The sequence below is a fragment of the Acomys russatus genome, chromosome 21 (genome assembly GCF_903995435.1).
Source record: "Acomys russatus chromosome 21, mAcoRus1.1, whole genome shotgun sequence".
NCBI classification, from domain to species: domain Eukaryota; kingdom Metazoa; phylum Chordata; class Mammalia; order Rodentia; family Muridae; genus Acomys; species Acomys russatus.
The window spans coordinates 33,821,279-33,843,956 of record NC_067157.1 but is presented as its reverse complement, the minus strand read 5'-3'; the positions used below and the strand labels follow the sequence as shown (position 1 = coordinate 33,843,956).

The 22,678-nt window shown below is 43.6% G+C and overlaps 1 protein-coding gene across 1 annotated transcript; it reads left to right on the top strand.

Annotated features, from left to right (window-relative positions):
* The first annotated feature begins 1,087 nt into the window (after positions 1-1,087).
* Positions 1,088-21,180, top strand: Ifngr1 (interferon gamma receptor 1). Its single transcript, XM_051164132.1, has 7 exons — positions 1,088-1,172; positions 7,274-7,388; positions 11,785-11,948; positions 13,807-13,976; positions 16,393-16,579; positions 18,572-18,696; positions 20,314-21,180. The coding sequence occupies exons 1-7, from the start codon at positions 1,088-1,090 to the stop codon at positions 20,872-20,874; spliced, it is 1,407 nt and encodes a 468-aa protein (XP_051020089.1). The 3' UTR covers positions 20,875-21,180.
* The last annotated feature ends 1,498 nt before the right edge of the window (positions 21,181-22,678 follow it).

Genomic DNA, 22,678 nt, shown 5'->3' with positions numbered 1-22,678 from the left:
TAATAAGGCACTACATAGTAATCTACTATTTGACATTTCATTATTAAAATCTCTCTCTCTCTCTCTCTCTCTCTCTCTCTCTCTCTCTCTCTCTGTGTGTGTGTGTGTGTGTGTGTGTGTGTGTGTTAGTTTGTTTTTTCTAAGAATAAAGTGCTTAGTCAAGCACTTTGGATTTGCTTTGTGGGCGTCTGCACAAACTAACTTGAAAACCATAAGTTTAAGTTCCGCTGACAAAACTGGTGGAATCAAAGAAGGCTTTTAGGAACTCTTCTAAAACCTCAGGCTCCAAGACGCCTACATGTTAATGAATGAGATAAACATGGTTGTTGACTGAGGCAAAAATCTACGGAAAGAACTGCGGAAGGCAGTGTCTTTTGTTTGTTTGTTTGTTCGGTTTGGTTTTTTGAGACAGGGTCTCTCCGTGTAGTCCTGACTGTCCTGCACTCCCTCTGTAGACCAGGCTGGCCTCAAACTCACGGTGATCCACCTGCTTTTGCCTCCCAAGTGCTGGGATTAAAGGCGTGTGCCACCATGCCCGGCTCGGAAGATAGGGTCAAGCAGAGAGAAGATAACCCTTGGATCAGAGTTTCTCACGTATCCCACAATCTGGGTTCTGAATAGTGTCCACGGTTTCAAGCCTCAGGCTACCCACCCCTCCTCCAATTTAGCATGGCCTCTTGGGCCAAAGATCCATTCTCCAGACCTTGCCGGTTCCAGGGGTCCCAGTCCACTTTAGATCCGCTCAGGCCCCGCCTCCTCGTGTAGCCCCGCCTCAAATCCCACCCCCGTCCGCTCCCGACCTCCAGTCAACGCTAACGAGTTGCGGATCGGTCCCGCCCCTCAGTCCAGATCCAGCCCCTGACGCGTCTCCTCTGCCTTTACCCTTTGCCCTGTAAGGCTCCGCCTCCTTCCGGAGCCACGCCCCCACACACGGCCCTGCTGGATCTCATAGGCTGTAGCCTTTGGCCTCGCCCATCTCCCCTCCCGGGCGGCGTGCGGACGTGACGCCAGGCCAGTGCCTGCAACCGAGCGAGTGCCCTGTCCGAGGTGTCCCTCGTTCCGGGACGAACTCGCAGGGGCGGCCGGAATGATCCTGCTCGTGGTCCTGATGCTGTGTGCGGAGGCCGGGCGTGGAGCTGTAACTGGCACCGCGGATCCAGAGCCGCCCTCGGGTAGAGTCTTCTAGCGGGGCGGGGCGGGAGGAGGCACCGGCCGGCCGGGAAGTCCCTCTGGGTCCGGGCTGGGTCTGGGCTGCGCCGCCCTGGTCTTGGCAACCCCCGGGAAGCGCAGGGCGTCCGGGCTCCCCGCGGTTTGCACCGCGCCGCAGATCTGTAGTCTGCTTTACAGTTAGTTTCCAGGGCAGAGTCTACAACTCTTTGCTCACTGACTTTATTTTCGGGGTGTTGCCCAAATCCTTTGTGTACGGGGAGACGAAAGGTGTGCCAACTGATATTAAAAGATTCTGATTTGTTCATCTGGCGCGTAAAGTATGAAGGGATTGAGATGCCAAGGGTTCTTCGCATAGCTTAACTCCTCAAAGCCCCTGATTTCACCTGCGTGTTGACGTTTCCCAGGAAATATATGCTGAGGAAGGGTCTCCGTGATTGGTTCTCTAGAGATTAGCAATACAGCGTTTCTTCCACTCACTCCCAGTCCCTAGTCTTAAGTGTCTGAGAAGCTCCCAGTTAGCAGCTGCTGAAAGGCATGGAGAGACTGCCGTAACTCACCTGAGTTCCAGCCCTGACCCCTCTGCTGTGGTTTCCAGGAGCTCCGGTAAGGTGTACAAAATTTCCCATTCAGCCTTGCCCTGATCTTCAAAGACTACAAACTATTCACAATAGCCAGAAAATAGCCACCTAGATGTAAGTCAGCAGAACAGACAAAGAAATTGGAGGGCATATACAAAATGAAATTCCACTCAGCCATAAAGAAAAATAAAATCATAATTGCAGGGAATTGGAATAGTGTTGAAACAGTGTTAGTGGAATAAGCCAGATTCAGAAAGACAAATATCATGCTTTCTTACACATAGCCCTTAGGGGTGTGTGTGTGTGTGTGTGTGTGTGTGTGTGTGTGTGAGAGAGAGATCATAAGAGAAGAGGAAGAGATCTTGAGAAAGGGATAAAATAAAATAAAAGCAAGGTGATAAACTCATGGGCTATTAATACAGAAGGGAGGGCTCTTAGGAGAGGCCAATGACCAGAAACAAAGAGGCAGGAGCAACTGGGGGGGGGGGGTGAATTAGAAGTTATGATGACATGTATGTAATATGTGTGAACATGCCTTATTAAAATCTGGTACTTTGGTCATTTAAATTGTTTAATTAAACATAGGATGCACTCATTAAAAAAAAAAAAACAAAAAAACAAGCAAACAAATCCTTAGTCATCCCTTAGGATAGACATGGTGCCAAGGTCCAGAAAGGCAAACATTTATGGTTATGACTTACTGAGTGCTGGGAACTGTCTTAACAGAGTGCATGACAGATCTGTTTTTACAGCCACCTCTAACGTACGTGCTGCTGGTATCTGCATCCATGATGAGGCACACAGGGCTGCCCTGTGTTAGAGGTCACTTACGAGATGGTAGAGTTTAAATTCTTTTTTTTTTTTTGGTTTTTGGTTTTTCGAGATAGGGTTTCCCTGTGTAGCCTTGGCAGTCCTAGACTCTGTAGACCAGGCTGGCCTCAAACTCACAGCGATCAGCCTGCCTCTGCCTCCCAAGTGCTGGGATTAAAGGCGTGCACCACCATGCCCGGCAAGTTCAAATTCTTAACTACCCATCCACCAGCCATTACCCAGGGCACGATTGCAATATGCTGTGATAAGAGCTTGACTTTACTTACAGGCTGTTGGAAATAAAGATAGCATGCCAAGCCCCATCCAGGGAACTCCGGGAAGATTATGCAGAGAAAGTTAACACAGGCTTAGAACCAGAGGTCGAGAGAGAATGTGTTTGCAGGGACGTGAGATGGCCGTGTTAAGCTAGTGGGATATAGTTTTATCATCGACTGTGTGTCAGGAAAGAAGTGGGGAACTATTGACATTCTTGTTGTGTGTTAAGGGATAGAAATATGGTTTGGCCGACTTAACCTGAAGGATAGGTTTATGGCATTAGAGAATCCAAGTCAGAGTGAAGCAGAAAATGAGAGACACCAGCTTGTCTCCAGGAAGCACTTGGAACACAAGAAGGCTACTACTGCCGGGTAGTGGTGGTAGGAGGCAGAGGCAGGTGAATCTCTGAGTTCAAGGCCAGCCTGGTCTACAGAGTGAGTCCAGAATAGCCAGGACTACACAGAGAAACCCTGTCTTTGGGGGAGGGGGAAGCTACCACTCCCCGTTTCTTATTTCTAGTGGCCTGGTTATTGACAGATTCCCTACTTGGCATGAATCGTGGGTACTGGCAGCCATTGGGTTTTAAAACTTTGCAACTTCTGTTCCAACAAAATCCCAGAGAGAGGCTCAGGTTTCCCTAGCTTGGTCAGGCACCAAGCTATAGGTGGGAGAGGGAGGGCATTGTTGGAAGGTGTGGTGTGGAGGGCTTCTCAGAAGTAGAAGCAGACTGTTCCTGAAGGAAGTGCAGGGCCTGAGCCAAGAAAATACTGTGCCCACTAATCCTGGTGTCAGTGGGAGGTCTGGTGCAGAGTTAGATAACGTTGTTTAGAAAAGCTAGGCCGCATATAAAGTAGTTGGAGGATGAAAGCCCATTAGGAGGCTGGAAGTCAAGTCTGTAACGGAGGGGAGGGGCCTGTGAGGGGATATTGTGAAGAGAAGAATAAGACAGCTGCCTGGCAGAACCTTAAATGGAGTGCCAGGCACTTCCTTTCACTGCGCTTCCTCCTCTGTCTGACTTCATTGTTTGCAAGACTTCAAATCCCTGCCCCTGTGGTAAAACCTGGGCCCTTCTGTTGTACCCTCCCATCTTTTCCCCCACCTCACTCTCTTTTCAATACATTCTTTCTTAGTGCATTTAGTGGATATTTCAGAGTACATTTGTTTAGATTTTATTGTGTCTCCTCTGGTGCTTTTATTTTATTTTGGTTTTTTGTTTGTTTGGTTTTGTAAGCAGGAAAGACTAGTTTGTTTTTTGTTTGTTTATTTGTTTTGCCAGTCCCCAAATGATTTCTCAGCTTAGAATGAATCAGGTGAGAAGCCTTGGCTATAGTTCAGTGTTAGAACACATGCCTAGCATCCACAAGGTGCTGGCTTCAGTCTCTGCCAAACAAAAGTGGTAAGGCAGTCTCAAATTATCCCTGTCCAGCTGAAACCAGGGCGTGCTACTGCCTCCTAAAATAGAAGCTGAAATGCATGGAGAAAAACATCTCCTTCCTCAGATTGGGAACAGCCCATTTCAGAAGGAGAATGTACTCATAAACTTATTTTGACAAAATTAAGAAAACCTTCATATTTTCTACTTATCCAGATTTCTCATTCCACTTCTCGGCTTACAATAAGCAATCGCTTTGTGAAAACAGCAGTCTCCCCGTGTAGTTTTTCCCATCTGTAAGCCATTCTATCTTTTCTCTGAAAGTCAATCATTTGGAAAAGAGCCCAGATCCTTCATTTCATTATATGACCTTTGGTTTTGAGTTGAAGAAGTTTGGGAATTAGCTCTTCAAATAATTCTGAGCCCTTCTCTCTTAGTTAGGGTGAAGAGACACTATGACTAGGGCAGCTCTAACAAAGGAAACCGTAATTGGGCCTGGCTTACAGGTTCACAGCTGCAGTCCGTATGGTCATGGTGGGGAGCATGGCAGCATGGAGGCTGACACGTGCTGGAGAAGGAGCTGAAAGTTCTATATCTTGATCCAGAGGCAGCAGAGGAGAATGCCACACTAGGCCTAGCTTGAGCATGTGAGACCTCAAAGGCTGCCCCCACAGTGACACACCTCCTCCAACAAGGCCATATCTCCTAGTAGGCCCACTCCCTATGGGTCAGGCGCTCAAATAGATGAGTCTATGGGGGTCAGGCCTATGCAAACCACCGTACCGTCTCTGAAAACAAGTTACAGAAAACTATCCATCTGTTTTCAAGAGATCATAAGATTTGTAAGATTGTTTCAGTCTGTAAAACCATTCTCATGGGCTGGAGAGATGACTCAGAGGTTAAGAGCACTGGCTGTTCTTCCAGAGGTCCTGAGTTCAGTTCCCAGCAACCAAATAAATGGTGGCTCACAACCATTTATAATGAGATCTGGTGCCCTCTTCTGGTGTGTACATGTAATAAATAAATAAATAAATAAATAAATAAATAAATAAATAATATAAAAGAAAAAAATATTCTTGCATACTATTAAACTCCATAGATAATAATGCCCCTTTGCTTTTCCCACACATATTTGTATTTATACAGTATTAATATGTCACTAATAGAAGTTTTCTATGTGCCTTTATTATTTCAACTACTCTACATTGCAATTTAAAGGTAAAGTGGTAAAATTTGAAGCTTAGTGACAAACATGACAGTTGTCATGTGAGTGTGGCAAAGACTCGAGTGATAAGCTGTTTAATAACTTAACCACATGGTTTCTTTTCTGACCATATTAAATGACAGAAATTTCTCTTTAGTAGCAATTCCTGCTGTAATCCATTGAAATGTCTTCCAATCACCTGTTTGCTTGTTCTGGGCTACATAATGAGTTGAAGGGTAGCCTGGGCTTCAGTGTGAGACCCAGTCTCAAAAAACATATCAATCAATCAAACAAACAACAACAAAGCACCCGTTGCTGCACAAGTCTACTATTGTTTGTGGTCTTCCATTTCATAACACAGTAGCTTCTTCCTAAATGTAAATGAACTCGGATGCTCTATTGACAGTATTTAGAGTGACTTCTGTGTGCCCTTTCCTCGAGGCAGGAATATCATATTGAACAGACATAGTTAGAGTTTTATTTCTACTGGGAATAGTTGAAAGGAGGATCCTAGGTGCTAGAGAGATGGCTCAGGGTTAAGGATAGTTTCTGCTGTTGAAGAGGACCCAGCACCCATATGGTGGCCAACAACCATCTGTAACTCCACTTCAGTGCATCCACTGATCTTTTCAGGCCTCCAAGGCACCAGGCTCTCCTGTGATACACAAATACTCATGCACATCCAAATAAAGATAAATCGTTTAAAAATTATAATATCTTAAACAGAAGTAAAAAGTTTGTTGTTGGAGGAAGGGGCATCTTGTGCTATGGAGGCAGGAGGCTTAGCAGCTATTACCTTCAATGATGTGCAAGTAGAAAATGTGCTTCCTGCGCCTTGTAAGCCATCACAGGCATTTTAGAGTGAGACTGAATCCCTAGTGTGGCCAGTTCCTCTGTAGACATTGAATGGAGTCTGTGCTGCCAAATAACCAAAACTCTAGTGGTTACAATTAGGTGAATAAATGATCATTATTGCAGTAGCCAATGAGTTTATTTACGGAACCACTAAATGTGGGACTTTATTTTTTTTATGTTGCACTTGTGTTTCTCATATATGTATGTATGTATGTATGTATGTATGTATATATATATATATATATATATATATATATATATATATATATGTATATATATGTTCCTTTTCCCATTGCTGTTTCAAAAACCCAACCAAAGCAACGTAAGGAGGGAAGGTCACGTTCTGGCTCACAGCCTGAGGCGTGCATTTTATCATAGTGGGAGTCAGCTCGTCACAGTGACTCCACAGCCAGGACTCTGGGACCCCTTTGAACAGTGGCTTTCTGCGTCAGCCTTCCTAACGCTGTGGGCCTTTAATGCAGTTCCTCATGCTGTGGTGACCCCAGCCATAGCATTACATTCTTTGCTACCTCATAACTGTAACTTTGGTACCGTTATAAATCACAATGTAAATATTTTTGGAGATAGACGGTTGCCACAGGGGTCACGACCCTCAGGCAGAGGACTGCCTTCGAATGATATCTCCTGCACACCGGTTGGCTCTTCCCTCCTCAGCTAAACTCCTCCAGAAATCACTCTCACAGACACATCCAGGGGTGTGTTCTGGGTGAATCTAAGTATAGAGTGTTGTCCTGAAAGAGGGCAGTGCAGATTAACCACTACAGATCATATCATGATAGTGTTTATGTACTTAACGTGGATCAGAGCTGTCCTGCACATTTTCAATAAACCACATGCTATAAGTTTGCTCTGATTGCAATCACTCAGTATCAACTGTACTGGTTTCCACTTTCATGTGCATGGTCATCTAACATGTAATCACACAGGTTTCGTATTGTTGATGTCAGTTTCTTACTGTGGTCCATTTTGCTTTTGAATCTCTTACAGTGCCTGTACCAACCAGTGTTCTAATTACATCTTATAACTTTAACCCTGTCCTGTGCTGGAAATACGAGAATATGTCACAGACTCCCATTTTTACTGTACAGGTAAAGAATTATAGGTGAGTATTGTTCATTTATTATTTCTATTCTGCCTTAGTCTGAATCCTTGCACATTCCATACCGCTCTGTGTTCTTCCATCATTCCTCCTTCCTATTCACCAGCCTTTACCAGCTATCTATAGATGTCACAAAAACGCTAAGGGTGCAAATTAGTTCTTGTCAGTAGTGAAGTAGAGAAACACTACTAACTCCTTGTTAGCAAGGAATAGACAAATGCATTGCAGTTAACAGCAGTAGGGAAGACACCACCGTGGCAGTGGTTTAGCAGTATCTCATGTAAGAAGGAACCAAACTGAAGCCATTTTGAATAAAGCTTCCATTTTTAATAGGGGGTCAAATAAAGGTTAAGTTCCCAAGACCTCCCTGGGTAACATCCTGCCTAGCAGAAAGAGACATGTATGTGGTAACTGGCATCCTGGTTGGCAAGTTGATACATGAATACCAGGCACGTCACCCCACCAAACAATGAGAACAGGATAACTGTACCACAAAGAAAAGTCCCTAGGAAAGTCCCTTATCCCTGATTGTGGTTTCCAAGCTTAAAAACTCTGTAACATTCTGGCTCAGGGTGGCAGTTCAGCTCCCAAGTCTGTTCTGCATCCCTCATCAATCAGTATCAGCCTGATTACAATAAATCTCCCTTTTCTGCATTGACCTGGTGTATTGGATCTAAATGGACTCAGCAACACTTGGAATAAACACTTACAGCTCAGTGGGCCCAAATGGAAAACAGGACTTTGGCATGGGTTTGTCCTCTCATAATTTAATTGAGCTTAACAACTTTTGTTAGGCACACTACAAACACACAGACCATGGCCACTGCTTGTCCCAGCCTTGCTGCCATGTAGGTGGTCATTTGACAAAGGTGTCAGCACTCAAATCTATCCAGCGTACACTCTTTTAAGTAAATAACCTGTGGGGCAAAACCCCATGAGGACATGAATATCTGTTCTATACAAGTCCACAGATATTTCAAGAGCTGTTATTTGTCACAACTCTGTCAGCAAGAGTTACTGTCGCAGCAGTGAGGCACCATGACCAAAGCAAGGTGCGGAGGGAAGGGTTATTTGCCTTACATTGCCAGGTCACTAATGGTTCATGATGGAAGGAAGAGGTCACAGGGCAGGAACCTGGGGCAGGAACTGATGAGGATGCCATGGAAGGTACTGCTTGCTGGCTTGTTCTTTGTGGCTTGCTCAGCCTGCTTTTAAGACTACCAGCCTAGAGATGGCACCTCCGCCAATGGGCTGAGCCCTCCCCCATCAGTCACTAATTAAGAAATCATTACAACTCTGAAAACAGACTCTATTTGAAAACTGTGGGAGACAGAAACTCTCATACATAATTAATGTGAATGCAAAATAGATCTGGCCATAAGGGGAAGAACTTGTATCTGACAAAACTTAGTCTGTTTACTCTGACATGGTTTTGTGGCACTGGAGATCAGACCCAGGGCTTTACACGTGCTAGGCAAGCTGTCTACCACTGTGCTACACCCCCAGTTCCTATACTGCATTTGTGTCTGTTGTATGAATGAGTGTGTGTTTGTGAGTATGTGTATGCAGGAGTGTGTGTTAGTATATATGCTTACATGTAGAAGGTGGGGACAACCTCAAATGTCAATCCTCAGGCACCATTTGCCTGGAGATTGCCAGCAGGCGGGGTGGACTGGCCAATAAGCCCCAAGGATCTGTCTGTCTCTTCCTTCCTAGCATTGGGACCACAGGCACACACCGCCAAACTTGTTTTTTTATTTATTTCATTTTACGTGGGTTCTGGGGATTGAACTCAGGCACTCATGATTTTCACAGCAAGCACTTGATTGACTGAACTGTCTCTCCATCCAGTGTTTGCTTTTAGACCTGTTAATTCCTTACGTGTAAGATATACCGTTATAAATAAATTGAGACCGAATAGGAGATTGAACATGTGACGGCCACAAAAATGGATTACTGCATTGGCTTTTTAAAATACGAAGGAAATTTCTATGGACCTAAATGTAGTTATATCTAGACTTTATTGTTCAATGGAAATAAAATAAAGTTCTATAAGACACAAGGCACATGCCATGTACTCATTTGGGGAAGATATAAATGAGATGAATTGTCTGTGTAGGTGTCGTCTTAGCCTGGAAAAAAAAAGCACAGGAAGTGAAAACCCCAATGCCAGTGAGATTGGCTTCCTGTAGGAATGGGTAAAAATGTTGTGGGAAGCCATGGGGAGAACCTCATGTTTTTCTTAGAGAAATGCTGATTCCAGGGTTAAGCCAAGGAACGAAATGAAGAGTTTTATGGAGAATTCAGGGAGTTTGGCTTGTTTGGTTGGTTTGCCGTGTTTTTGTTTAGTCTTTGTTTAGTCTTTGTTCAAATAAATAAGCACTCTATGTCCAAGCAACATCCCCAGCCCGAGAAGACAGAAAGGTAATTATAGAGTCTCCCATGTGACTGAAACAGATGATGGGGACGTATTAAATTATCTAATAGGCATCTTGAAGTCGACTCATGCTGGCCGAAGGATGGGGCAGCTTAAGCAGCAACATCAATAAGAACATGTTAAGTAAGAAAGAACCCCCATATCTATATTGTCACTAACTAATAATAATGCAGCTGAGAGAGTGAAAAGCTCTTGTTGGACAAGGAACTTCTAAAATGTCAAGTTTCGGCAAGTGAAAGTGATACCTCAGGTGTTGTCTTCCTGTTATACCTGTAGATTTTCCTGGAAAGAGAATTAAAACAAAACAAGAAAACCTGACCACAATGAAGAACTGTTGTAATGTGTTTGATTCTGTAACTGAGTGACATCTGTATTAACAGGATCCATAATGGTGTTTTCAGCAGCATTTAAAACTTAAATATGAAGTGTAGTGTATGAATCTATCTCTTGCGTATACCTTATCTCAAATGCTTGGGACAGAAGCGTTTCCTATTTCTGACTTTTTTCAGGTCTTGCAAAGTTTACATATAGCTAAGTAGATCTCTTAGCGGTGGAACCTAAGTCTAAACATGACACTTAGGTCATATATACCTTATTCACATATAGCCTAAAAGTAATTGGTAGTTTTTATGGTGTTTTATCCATCTTTTTAAATTTAATGTTTTGTAAGAATATAACCCAGGGCTTTGTATATGCCACACAAACTATCACCCAGCTACCTCCCTAGTCTAGAGATATTTTGAATAATGAATTTGATGCATGAAATAAGCAGTTTTTCATGGTGTAGAATTATCTTTTCTCTGTGACAAGAAGGCTTGTCTTTTTGAGCCATTTGAATTTTAGGTTTTTTTCAGATTAAGGCTCATCCCTTTAATTCCAGAATAAGGGCTTCTTTCATCTTGCATTGTAAAAGTAAACTTTTACTCTCCTGGTTCAATTGTCTGGGAGGCTAGGCTAGGCCTAGTCCTGGAAGCTTCTAACCATCATCCAGTCAAACCCAGGCCTGGAATGTTTTCAGCCTTTAAGACTCACTGCTTAATGAGCTCACCCTTACTTGTTCTTTCTGAGCTCTGGGCTGGCTGCTTCAACTCAGGTGCTAGGGCTCAAACTCCTCTCCCAGCTGACTTACTCTCTCTGTCTTCTCTCTCAGCCTGGAACTGCTCTGCTTGGCCTCATACTAACCATCAATCTGCTCCAATCTTCCGGCTTCTTCTCATTTTCTAGCTTGTTCTGTCTTCACCTAAGTTCTCTCTCTACAACTCATCTCTCTGAAAAACTGCCTCTTAAGTAGCTTCCCTTTCCCCTCTCTTCTTGTGAGAGTTGGGCGTGTCCCAGTCTGTCAAATCTTCTCTGATTTGTCACCTTTTGTGCCACCCAATTAGACATCCCTTTCAAACATGGGTGCTTCTTCTATAAACTAACTTTACCTTTGTTTGGGATTAAAGGCATATAGCACCACCCCTGGACCTAAGCTTTTTTTACCTGATACTTGCTCTATATCAGGCTGGCCTTGAACTCAGATCTGTTTGCCCTGTCTCCTAGATTAAAGGCGTGTTTGTATTCCAGCTGGAACACACAGACTTAAAAGATCTTTGGCTGTGATCTCTTTCCAGCTGGGTCACATAGACCTAGAAGGTCTTTGCATATGATCTCTCGGCAGAGCAGCCATGTTCTGAATTAACATTGGTCTATATACATCTCTGTCATGTTTTTTAAAAGAAGAGGGCACCAGATCTCACTATAGATGGCTGTGAGCCACCATGTGGTTGCTGGGAATTGAACTCAGGACCTTTGAGAGAACAGACAGTGCTTTTAACCTCTGAGCCATCTCTCCAGCCCCTCTGTCATATTTTAATTCCGCCTTTCCAAGCAGCTGACTGGATGAAAAGCAAAACTCAGGTAGGTGGCTAAAGTTTGTGTGACAGTAAGATTCACCTGTGTCTCTCTTCCTTTTCATTTTAGAAGTGGCTGGATTGATTCCTGCACCAACATTTCTGATCACTGTTGTAATATCTGTGAACAAATTCTCCGTCCTGATGAATCTGTCTGGGCCAGAGTTAAAGCTAAAGTTGGACAAAAAGAATCTGTCTATGCAGAGTCAAAAGAGTTTATTATGTGCCGACAAGGTAAGTAGATTGTACACATGGGTGGCTTTGCCTGTATATATGTCTGTGCACCACATTCATGCAGTGCCCTGGAAGGCTGGAAGAGGTGTTGGATCCCCTGTGACTGTCACTACAGGTGATTACTAACTGCAGTGTGGGTGCTGGGAACCAAATTTGGGTCCTCTGGAAGAGCAGCCAGTGCTCTTAACCACTGAGCCATCTCTCTAGCTCCTACATGAATACATTTTAATTTTCAAATATTTATACTTCTATGTATGTTTGCTTGTATTGATAGTTGCTACAAGTGTCCAATAAACATATGATAGAATTTAAGGAGCCGATGTCTTTTCCCTTCAGGCCCCACAAAATAGCACTGAACTGGCCTTCAGTTTGCTACTTTGAAGCCATTTATCATCCAGTTCATTCAAATCCTGACCAGTGTTGCTCAGCATTGCTGGACACAAGCCTTTCCCTCTTGTCTACCATGAAATTCACTTCAAAGTTACATGACAGAGGACTTGGCCACTGGGATCCCTCCTCCTTCAAGACCTTGGAAGCATAAATACCAACATAATACATTAAAACTTTTAGAATTTCAAGCTGGCTTTGGTGACCCATACCTGTAATCCAGCAGGCAGCAGGCTCAGGCATCATGATTGGAGTTCATGAAGCCTTTGAAGCCAGCCTGTCTCGAGGAAAGAGAAGTTTAGAGTTCTTTCGTGTCTCTGAGTCCAAGATTCTCAGCTCTTTACCTTCCCAGCACCCTACCCTATACCTTACTGGTCTCAGCTCTCACCTTCAACTCCAGAATATTCAGTATCAATTCTAATCTCTGGTGGGGCATCTCACCGTAGCTATACCCTAGTCTGCTGGCCTGGATGGTATCCCTTCCAACTTTCCTTCCTTCCTGGCTCACCCTCTGTGATTGGTCACTTCCATTCTGTCATGTCTGTGGGGTCCACTGCCTTGATTCTACCCCAGCTTTTTGGGTATACCCGAGGCTTTCCCACAAGGCCTTTCTTTTTCTTGCTTTAGGTACTATTCTCTGGGCGCATCTGATACATGCCATCTTCATGTCAGATTTGTCTGTCACAGATTTATCGAGGGCCTACTGTGTCCCAGAAAGTATGTCTGAGGTACACAGGAGACTCAACACCAGATCTGGGTAGAAGATATTATGTGCACAGTACATATGAGAAGCACACACAAATGTTCACCAAAAAAGCCCCATATACCAGGGATACACGAGATTTGCACAGACAACATGAGTGTGTAGTTCTGATTTTCACAGTAAAAAGTGAACCATATATAGATGACATATGGATGAATTATAGAGAAAGGGAGAGAGAGAGAGAGATGGGGTTTTCAGAAACAGCTTTTAGAGAATAGGTTTCTTAAGTTACAAAAATAAAGGGGAAGATATTTAGTTGAGTTTCTATTTTGTATGTTTATGTGGTGCTGGGGAATGAACCTTGAGCCTTACGTTGCTAGACAAGTGCTCAGCCATCGAACTGCATCTCCAGCCTGCTGGTTGATTTTTTATTTTGACACTAATTTACCTAGGTTGGCTTCAAACTCATTCTTTAGCCCAGGTAGGTCTTCATCTGCCCTTCCACCCTATCCTTCTAGATAGCAAGGATTATAGGCCTGTACCATCAGCCCAGCCTTTCATCTTCTAAAAGCCAACATTAATCACTAATTGTACTTTCCTAAAGTCAGAGTCCCTGAAGTTTGGGCAAGAGCTTCTTGTCTGAGGTTTTTTAGACATCATCTTCTTAGCATGTCCTCTAGGTCTTTGCAGAGGTGTTCTAATGTGTTTACTGATCTGGGCCGATTAGCAGCTATGCTGGGAGGAGTTATACTTTCTCTCTCTCCCCAGGGAAAGTTGGACCGCCTGGCCTAGACGTCAGGAAGGAGGAAGACAAGCTCATTGTCCACGTGTTTCACCCTGAGGTCATTAAAAACAGAGAAAGTTGTGGAGTCAAGTTTGAAAATGACTGCCACACATTCGACTACACCGTGGATGTGAAAAGCGATAGAAACGGGGAGGTACGTGCTTCCCTTTCGTCTTTTTTTATAAGTAGGAATTGTTCTGTAGCTGCTGCACGTTGTCTGTAATGAAGATAGAATGGTCATGCATATGCAGATAAGACTCACGAGCCATAGATTCCTGTAAGGAAAAAAAAATACCTACATATATACTCTTGAAGGGACCCAGTGGGGAGTTGATTGCCAACACTGGCCAGAGGGGTGCATTTATGTTTCTCTCTGCCTATTCAGTTGCTGAGCTGTCTCTAGACTGCTACCCTCTCTATATACCTGTCTCTCTACTGGTTAGATCAATGTCGTCTTAGGATGTGTCTTTTCCCTCACTGATAATATGCAGTATATAAAATACTATACAGCTACGGTTTGAGTTATTTCTGAAAAGTAAGTTAACAGTACAACTACAGTGACATAATCATATTACTCTAGCAATGGTGTAGAGTCCGAAACTTTGATTTCCTCTATTCTGCACAATGTTGCTATTTATTTATTTAATATTTATGGCGTCCATACTGTGTGTCTCCGAAGAACACAGAACTACAGAAGCAAAGAGCACAGACAAGACTCGGGATAACCCAGTGCAGCAGAGAAGGGTGTGGGCAACCTGCAGGGATGGAACAGTGCTTTCAGTAGAGGGGCCAGGGAAAGGAGGTGACTGGAGTCAGTGCTGGGGCTAAAGCTGATCCTTGCAGCTGCACGTGGGGGCAGCAGCACCACAGGGCCAGTGAGCTTGGGGGAGGGCTCCAGGGGCAGGGGTAGGTGGGAACAGGGCTGGCACTGGAGAGGTTTACCTTTGTTCTTTCACTTTTTTAATTTTAATTTTATTTTATTTTATTTATTTATTTTTTAGTTTTTCAAGACAGGGTTTCTCTGTGTAACTTTGGCTGTCCTAGACTCACTTTGTAGACCAGGCTGGCCTTGAACTCACAGCGATCCGCCTGCTTCTGCCTCCCGAGTGCTGAGATTAAAGGTGTGCGCCATCACGCCCGCCTTGTTCTTTCTCTTGAGTTAGATTTTACTTGCCTATGGCTCTTTGGAAGTAACATGCATTTTCCCAGGGTGCCCTTCACCATTCCCATCTGGCACATTCCTGCTTACTCTTTGGGCTCAGGGGTTGTTATCTCTTCTTTGTAGTCTTTCCAAACTCAGCAGGTTATTTAATTTCCTGTGGCCCAGTTGGTTTTTCCTTGTTCCTCATAGGATCCCTCTTGCAGTGCTCCTTACTTCCTGTTACATTTCTTACCTCCTACCTGAATTGAATTATCAGACAAATCAGTATTAAATCAACACTGTAATACACATGTATTAGTCATCTTTAAGTCACCTAAACAAAAGTCAAACTTACAAAGTGTTATTTAGCTCAGTTTTCAGAGACAGTTTGTATCTGCTCAGCTCTGGTGAAGGCAGCAGGCAGGACACATCACAGCAGCACGCGTACAAGTGATGACCACTTCTTCTCCCTTTCTTCTCGTGCTGGGAATCAAACTCATGACCTTACACACACAAGCTATACACCGCTATCACAAGAGATTTCACCTCAAGGGAGGTAGGGGAGGGGGACTCAGTACATTCTAAGGGTGTGCCCCATGACCTAAGGACCTCTGAGGTCATCATTTTCTCATCACTGTGACCACGGATCTGACAGAAACAACTTAAAGGAGTAAATATTTATTTTGGCTTTCAGTTTCGGAGGGCTCAGCCCGTGGTCACCTGGCTTCGTTTCCTTGTATAGCAAGCACATCATGATAGCAGAGGCCAGGACAAGGCACCCTCGAGGGCTAAGCCCCAAATGACCTTCTTACTCCTAAAAGACTCCACTTCTAACCTCCTAAAGTGTCACTCTCAACTGAAGACCTAGGCCTTAGACCATAAAGCCTGTAGGGACATTGTATACTTTATATTTCCCCTGAGGCCTTGTATCTTAAAGATCTCAGCCAGGCACACCCCAGTATTGCCAGCTCAGACACCAGCCCATTACTACACAGGCCTTCACTGCTGCCTGGCCAAGCTACACTCACTGCCTTTGTTGTCCAGGCCCGAGCACAGGTGGTCATGTGCTGTAACTATTAGAATGAGTGAACTGTGGAAGTACAAGGCATCACTTCCGTCATTTGCTATGTCCTTCTCTGCACAGAGACCCTGTGTCCTTCATGTCGCTACTTTCTTGTGCTTCCTGTGAAAGGCTTTCCTCTCTCTCCAGCCACCTTCAGTTCTCTCAGGTCTAGATAAACAAGTATCGGCTAGTTCTACAACTGAACACTTCCATTCTTCAAGTTTTAAATGATACCTGTTCCCCGTGTTGCAGGCACAGGTTGACTTACTGTTTGCTATCACATGTTTTGTGTTGACTAGGAGGAATGCAATGGTCTTTCCCCTCAGATAAGGAAGTCCACGTTCCTAATGTTGTCTGTCCATGTAGATCCTCCACACAAAGCTTACGATCACAGAGGAAAACTGTGACGAGGATCTGTGCCAGCTAAGCATCCCGTTGTCTACACTGGATTCACAATACTGCATTTCAGTAGATGGATTCTCAGAATTCTGGCAAGTTAAAACCGAACAGTCAAAAGACATCTGTGTTCTCCGTTTCCGCAACAACAGAAAAGGTGAGTTGTCACCTTTTCCCCAGCTGAACTGAAGTAGGGCAGTGTGAAAAGTCATGGGACTTATATCTCAAGCATACATCTTTTCTTTTTAAAATATCCAGTAGCCTCTTTTCACAGAGAAGCTCAAATAAAAACCAAGACAGCTTCTCCGCATAGAAAGCCACTAGAGGACTGATGCCCTCTTGACCTAGGAAGGAAAAGATACATAACAAATATATAAAAAGTATCCACATGAGTATCTGTAATTCTCAAGTGTGTTAACTTGAGAAAAGTCAGAAGAAGACCATGAGGATGTCACAGTGAGTAGAGGCACCTGCCACCAAGACGGATGCACTCAGTTGACCTCCACTCACGTGTGATGGCATGTGCATGCATGCATCCACACACAAATAAACTAAGACATAGTTTGTCCCTAAAGTTAGAAGAGGCAGTCACCTGGAGTCCCACATCACTCACAGCGTCTGTGACTTTGTCCCAGGTCTCTCTGCAGCTCTGAGGACACTGTATAGTGGATAGTTTCGTGTGCTGCTTATGCTCTTCAAGTTTTAAAAAGGGAACTGTTCCCAGAGAACATCTTAACATGTGCCTGCCTCGTGCTATGGTGAGGTCCTGTGATTGGCTCGCTGTCGGAGCTGATTTGAGTTTCATATTCACTGTATATGTACATGTCTACCTTCAGTGTTGACTAGGATAAATACAAGATTAAAGAAGTCATGCTTTTTTTTTTTTCCCCCCTGAGACAGGGTTTCTCTGTGTAGCCTTGGTTGTCCTGGACTCACTTTGTGGACCAGGCTGGCCTCACACTCATAGCCATCTGCCTACCTCTGCCTCCCAAGTGCTGGGATTAAAGGAGTGTGCCACCACCGTCCGGCCAAGAAGTCATGGTCTTTATGTACTTTTAAAATACAAGAATATTTAAAAATATTTTTAAATGTTCTTTCATTTTGTTTTACATACTTCATTAAGATTTTATAATCTTAATAAGAATTTTAAAATCTATACAATTTAAAATCTATTCATTTTGTAAACTACATTTTTGGTTTTTGTTTTTTTGACGATTTCTTTTTTTAGAATATCTTTCCTATGTTAAAAATGTTTTTCTTAATTCAAATGACTTTTAAAAAAACTGTACTTTTCTAGGGGAACTATGAAAGGCAGTTGAAAAAGAAAGGAGTGTTATGTAAGCTGGCAAGAAAGAAAATCTGTCAGGAGTGGTAAGGTAGTCTGCGGAGCAGGGCTGAAATATTTTAAGACTTATCAGCAGTGTTTCCAGAATTTATTTCTTCTAAGGAGAGACATTTTGAAAATGCCTTTTTAACTGAGGGGAAAGTGTCACCCTGGCGACTTCCTGCTGTGGGGCTGTGAAGAAGACGTTAAAGAAGCCATCCCAGCGGCATCTGCAGGGTAGTCGGGGCTTGGCACACACAGTCAGCTCTTTCTGCATTATGAGCAGTTGTGTCTTTCATTTTGTAATGTCTCTGCTGAAAAAGGAAATGTCTTTAAGAGTGAGGGGCAAGAGTTACCTTCCCAGTGGGTGTAGTACACATGCGCACTTAGAATTACACCGGTTGGGAACGTGGCAGGAGCAGGTTCTCACCTGGGTTCCATGGCCTCATCGGTCATTGGTAGTTGGCTAATGTGCCGTGCCAGGCATGGCTTCCCTACTGTTTAGCAGGTCTCCAGTTCCAGTGTATGGGCTGTTGATTACCCTGAGATATCAACACCACGACTTCTGTTTGGGGATATCTTGCCGTGCTGATTACTGTTGGGTGGACGACTGACTGGTTTTCTTTCTTCAGAACTGCAGTGCCGGCATGAATCTGGCCCGGATGCACACCGAGGCTTCATTCACGTGGCCCCGTTGTGTTCCAGTGTTCTTTGAAGTACTGATGACATTAATATGTACATTTGCTGAAGAATTGTGATAAGACTTTTGATGCCTAATAGCCGTGTTCATGTTTTCTAATTCGTAGATGTTCTTTTTGGTTTTAGATCCAGTTTGGATTATGATTGTTGTTCCTGTTAGCCTCTTTATAATATGTATCCTGGCAGTTACATGTTGGTATATTAAGAAGAATCCATCTAAGAGAAAAAGCATAATGTTACCCAAGTCCTTGGTAATGTACTTATTTATTTAATTATAGATGCTAACATATTCATTTGAATCTTTTTTGACAGTCCCTTTGATACAGTATCATTCAGGAAAAGGATGTTCCCTGATGAATAACATTCCATTTAATCTTATTACAGTACTTTTCACTACAAACTACCATATACTCAAAGCCATATATATTTTTACTGTACACCAGGTACCTTTTTATGATTTTCAGGTGAAAACTGACAAGCTTGGTAAGGAGCTAAAGATCTAGAAGGAACAAATGACAATAGTATAGTCGGTGTATGTGTGTAGTGCAGTAGGTTCAAAGTCAGAGGCCTGTGCGTGAGCCAGCAGAAGCCGTGCCCCACTCAGAAGCATGAGTTAGTCGCGGCCCTCCACAAAGATGCATGAGTTAATCACGGCCCTCCAGGAGGTAGTGATGCTGTAATCCCCAGGAGTGGATGCAGGAGAGCCAGCCCACAGCCCTCAAAGCTTGGCTTTTGAAGAGCTTCAAACATGCAAATATTTCATTGTAGTTGGAGTTTAGGAGAAAAGATGACCCAAAACGAAACACTCACATTTGACATTTAAGTGTAGTCACACTCCAGGCTCTCGAAATGATGAAAAGAATGGGTAAAGGCAATGAAATGGTGACACATTGATTCATTCATGATCATAATAACTAAAATGCTCAAAGGGTGCAGTGGAATTTGCTGCAATATAACTGTCTCCAAGGTGTCTATGAACTATAAACAGTAAGTAGACAGGACATACATGCTGTGATCTATGCGTCCTCCTCACTAGTAGCAGGTTTCCTGGTAATAACCTGCCTCATCCTCATTAGAGCAGGACAGCAAGCCTGACCCTGCAGCAGTGGCAGTGAAGATGTAACCATATGAACATTGCCAGGAAACTGTAGGCACAGCACGGCCTTTTACACAATCCTTCTAATCATTTATTATGAGAAATAACTTCATAAATAAAAATGTGTGAAAGAGTCAACGTGTTCTGCATCCATTAAAGAAAACATCACTTTAAAGAAATGCCCAGTCAGTGACATATGAAGCTTACACTGCTGAAACGCTTGCTGTGGCTTCCACATACATGAAGAAAATGGTGTGCAAAAGTCAATGTGCATTTATGAGATATTTAATGACTTCATATTTTTAGTCTTGAGTAATTTCTATTAAATAGAATGGACAAGCTGGCTGTGGTGGCTTATACCTTTAATCTCAGCACTCAGAAGACTAAGGGGCAAAGGCAGGCAGATAGATCTCTTTGAGTTCGAGGCCGGCCTGGTCTGTATATCAAGTTCCAGGCCTTGTCTCTAAATAAATACATACATAGAAAAATCAATCCATGTGGTGGCACATATCTGAGGTTCTAGCACTTGGGAGGTGGAGGAGGGAGTTTCATGAACGTGTTCAGGGTTATCCTCTGCTACATAGTGACTTTAAGACCAACCTAGGCTATATGAGACTCTGTCTCAAAAAACAAAAAGATCAAGAAAGAAAACTGTAATGAGTTTATTTTAACTATGTTTTCTGAAATATGTCATTTTCTTTTTAGGACTTTTTCTTTTTAATGGGCAATTTCAGTTCAGTAATTTTCTATCTTATACTCTCTTTCTACTTAGCTCTCTGTGGTAAGAAATGTCACTTCAGAGACCAAACCTGAGTCACCATACACATCACTTGTCACATCGTGCCAAGCGGTTGTCTTAGAGGGTGAGACGGTGATATGTGAAGACCAGCTATCCCAGGTGACAGCTCCAGACACCCCAGGAGAGGCAGAACATGAAGAATCTTCAAAAGAAGCAGAGGCTGGCACTGCTGAAGGAAGCATTTCTCCTGTGACCCCTGACAGCCCTCCGACTCCAGCTCCAATACAAAGAAGCGGATCTTTCCAGTCAAGTTCCTGCAGCATCACAACCTGTCACTCCAGAAATGGCTCCGACAGTGGCGTCGTGGGATCTGGCAGCTCCCTATCTGACTCTGGATTTCTCCCACATAATAACACGGAAACAAAGATAGCAGGGCAAGACCCCATGCCTGTGAGAAAGGCCCCTACCTCCTTTGGTTATGATAAGCCACATGTGCTGGTGGATGTGCCTGTGGATGGTGGGAAGGAGTCATTGATTGGGTACAGACTCACTGCAGATGCCCAGGAACTGTCCCAAGGCTGCCAGAGTATTTGATTGGGTACAGACTCACTGCAGATGCCCAGGAACTGTCCCAAGGCTGCCAGAGTATTTGATTGGGTACAGACTCACTGCAGATGCCCAGGAACTGTCCCAAGGCTGCCAGAGTATTTGATTGGGTACAGACTCACAGCAGATGCCCCACAGGAGCCTTGCCAGTGGTGAAGGGTCTGACTCCCTAGAAAGAAGTTGTACCTTGGCTGGTGCTAACCACACAGAATGAATGATATATACCCATGTATAAGAAACTTACAGGCCAATGCCGAGACTATCAAAGGGATGTACATTGCTTATGTGCTCTTCTCTGGGAGGGATAGTAGTAATGAATTTTCCTCTACTAATCTCGCTTCCTGCAGCTGCTGTTACTCCATCCTTATAACCTCAAGGGACATGGTGGGCCATTTTTTCCATGTGCCGTCCTATTTGTAAGTTCATGTGTATAGTATGTTTACATGTTTGACTATGAACAAAAAGCTGAAAGCTACTCAAACTTGGATTTAAAGTTTAATTCAAGCTGATAGAATTTAATAAAACAAGCCAGGCATGGTGGTGCATGCCTATAATCCCAGCACTCAGGGAGGCAGAGGTAGGTGGATCTCTGTGAGTTCGAGACCAGCGTGGTCTATAAAGTGAGTCCAAGACAGCCATGATCACACAGAGAAATCCTGTCTCAAAAAACAAAACAAAACAAAAAAAAAAAACAAAAAAAGAAAAAGAAGAAGAAGAAAAATTTGACAGAACACATCCTTAGAAACTTGTACATATTTTTTTATGGAGCATTACTTGTGGTTTTTAAGTAAAATGTTTTAAAACCAAAATTTATTTGCATATTCATTTATTGAAGCACTTGGGCAACCTTCTATAGTTATTTAGCATATTTATCTGTTATCTGCTGATACCCATTAATGCTGTAGAATTATATATATATAAAATCTTCAAAGTCATTCTAAAAATAATCTCCTCTTTTAAAATGGGTCAGGGCAGGGAATGGAGAGATGGCTCAGCAGTAATAGCCCTTGTTGATCTTGCAAAGGACCAGGGTTCATTCCCAGCACCCACATGGTACCTCACAACCATCCACAACTCCAGTTCCAGGGGATCCGGCACCCTCCTCTGACCCTCACTGGCACCCATGCACATGATACACAGGCATGCATACAGGCAAAACATGCAAACATGTAAAATCCTTACAGACGTGGGGCACTTATATCTATTTTTCAGTATGCAGTAAGTAGCTGATGGATAAAAGCCCATTCCAAATAGTTCAGGAAGAAACGCAGATTTCCCTGGGCAACAGGGGATCAAAGAAGCTTTCCCCATGGAGTGAGAGAAAAGGCTTGAGACGAATGTTATACAGAAAGAGAATGCTTAGCAAGTGGGTGCGGACAGTTTGGTGTCTTACCGGAATCCTTGAAGATGCAGAGATGGTAGGAATGTGAGCCCTGGGCTAGAGAGACTGCTGCATGGGTGTGGTGCAGCACATGCCTGAGGACCTGAGCTCAGATGCTCAACAGGCACATAAAAAGCTGGGTGTGGCTGCACCTGCCTACAACCCCAAAGTAGGAAGCTGGAGACAGGATGTGATTATTCCTAGCTCTCAGCAACTAGCCAGCCCAGTTGAAAACTGAGCATCAAGTCCAGGGAAGACTGTGAGAAGGTTAAGCAGGAGGACAATTGGAGAAGATACCAGAAGCCCAGCCCTGGGGTACATTCTTACCTGCACGCACGTGCACATACAGGATTATGCCACACAAAAATTAAAACATCAATAGTTTGATTCTAAAATATTAACCTGCTCTCA

What these genes read in the sequence shown, in the direction of transcription:
- Ifngr1 (XM_051164132.1), top strand. Translation starts at nt 1,088, where the DNA reads ATGATCCTGCTCGTGGTCCTGATGCTGTGTGCGGAGGCCGGGCGTGGA. An exon ending in GTACAGGTAAAGAATTATAG is followed by an intron (nt 7,389 to 11,784) that starts GTGAGTATTGTT and finishes TTTTCATTTTAG; the next exon opens with AAGTGGCTGGATTGATTCCT. An exon ending in GTTTATTATGTGCCGACAAG is followed by an intron (nt 11,949 to 13,806) that starts GTAAGTAGATTG and finishes CTCTCTCCCCAG; the next exon opens with GGAAAGTTGGACCGCCTGGC.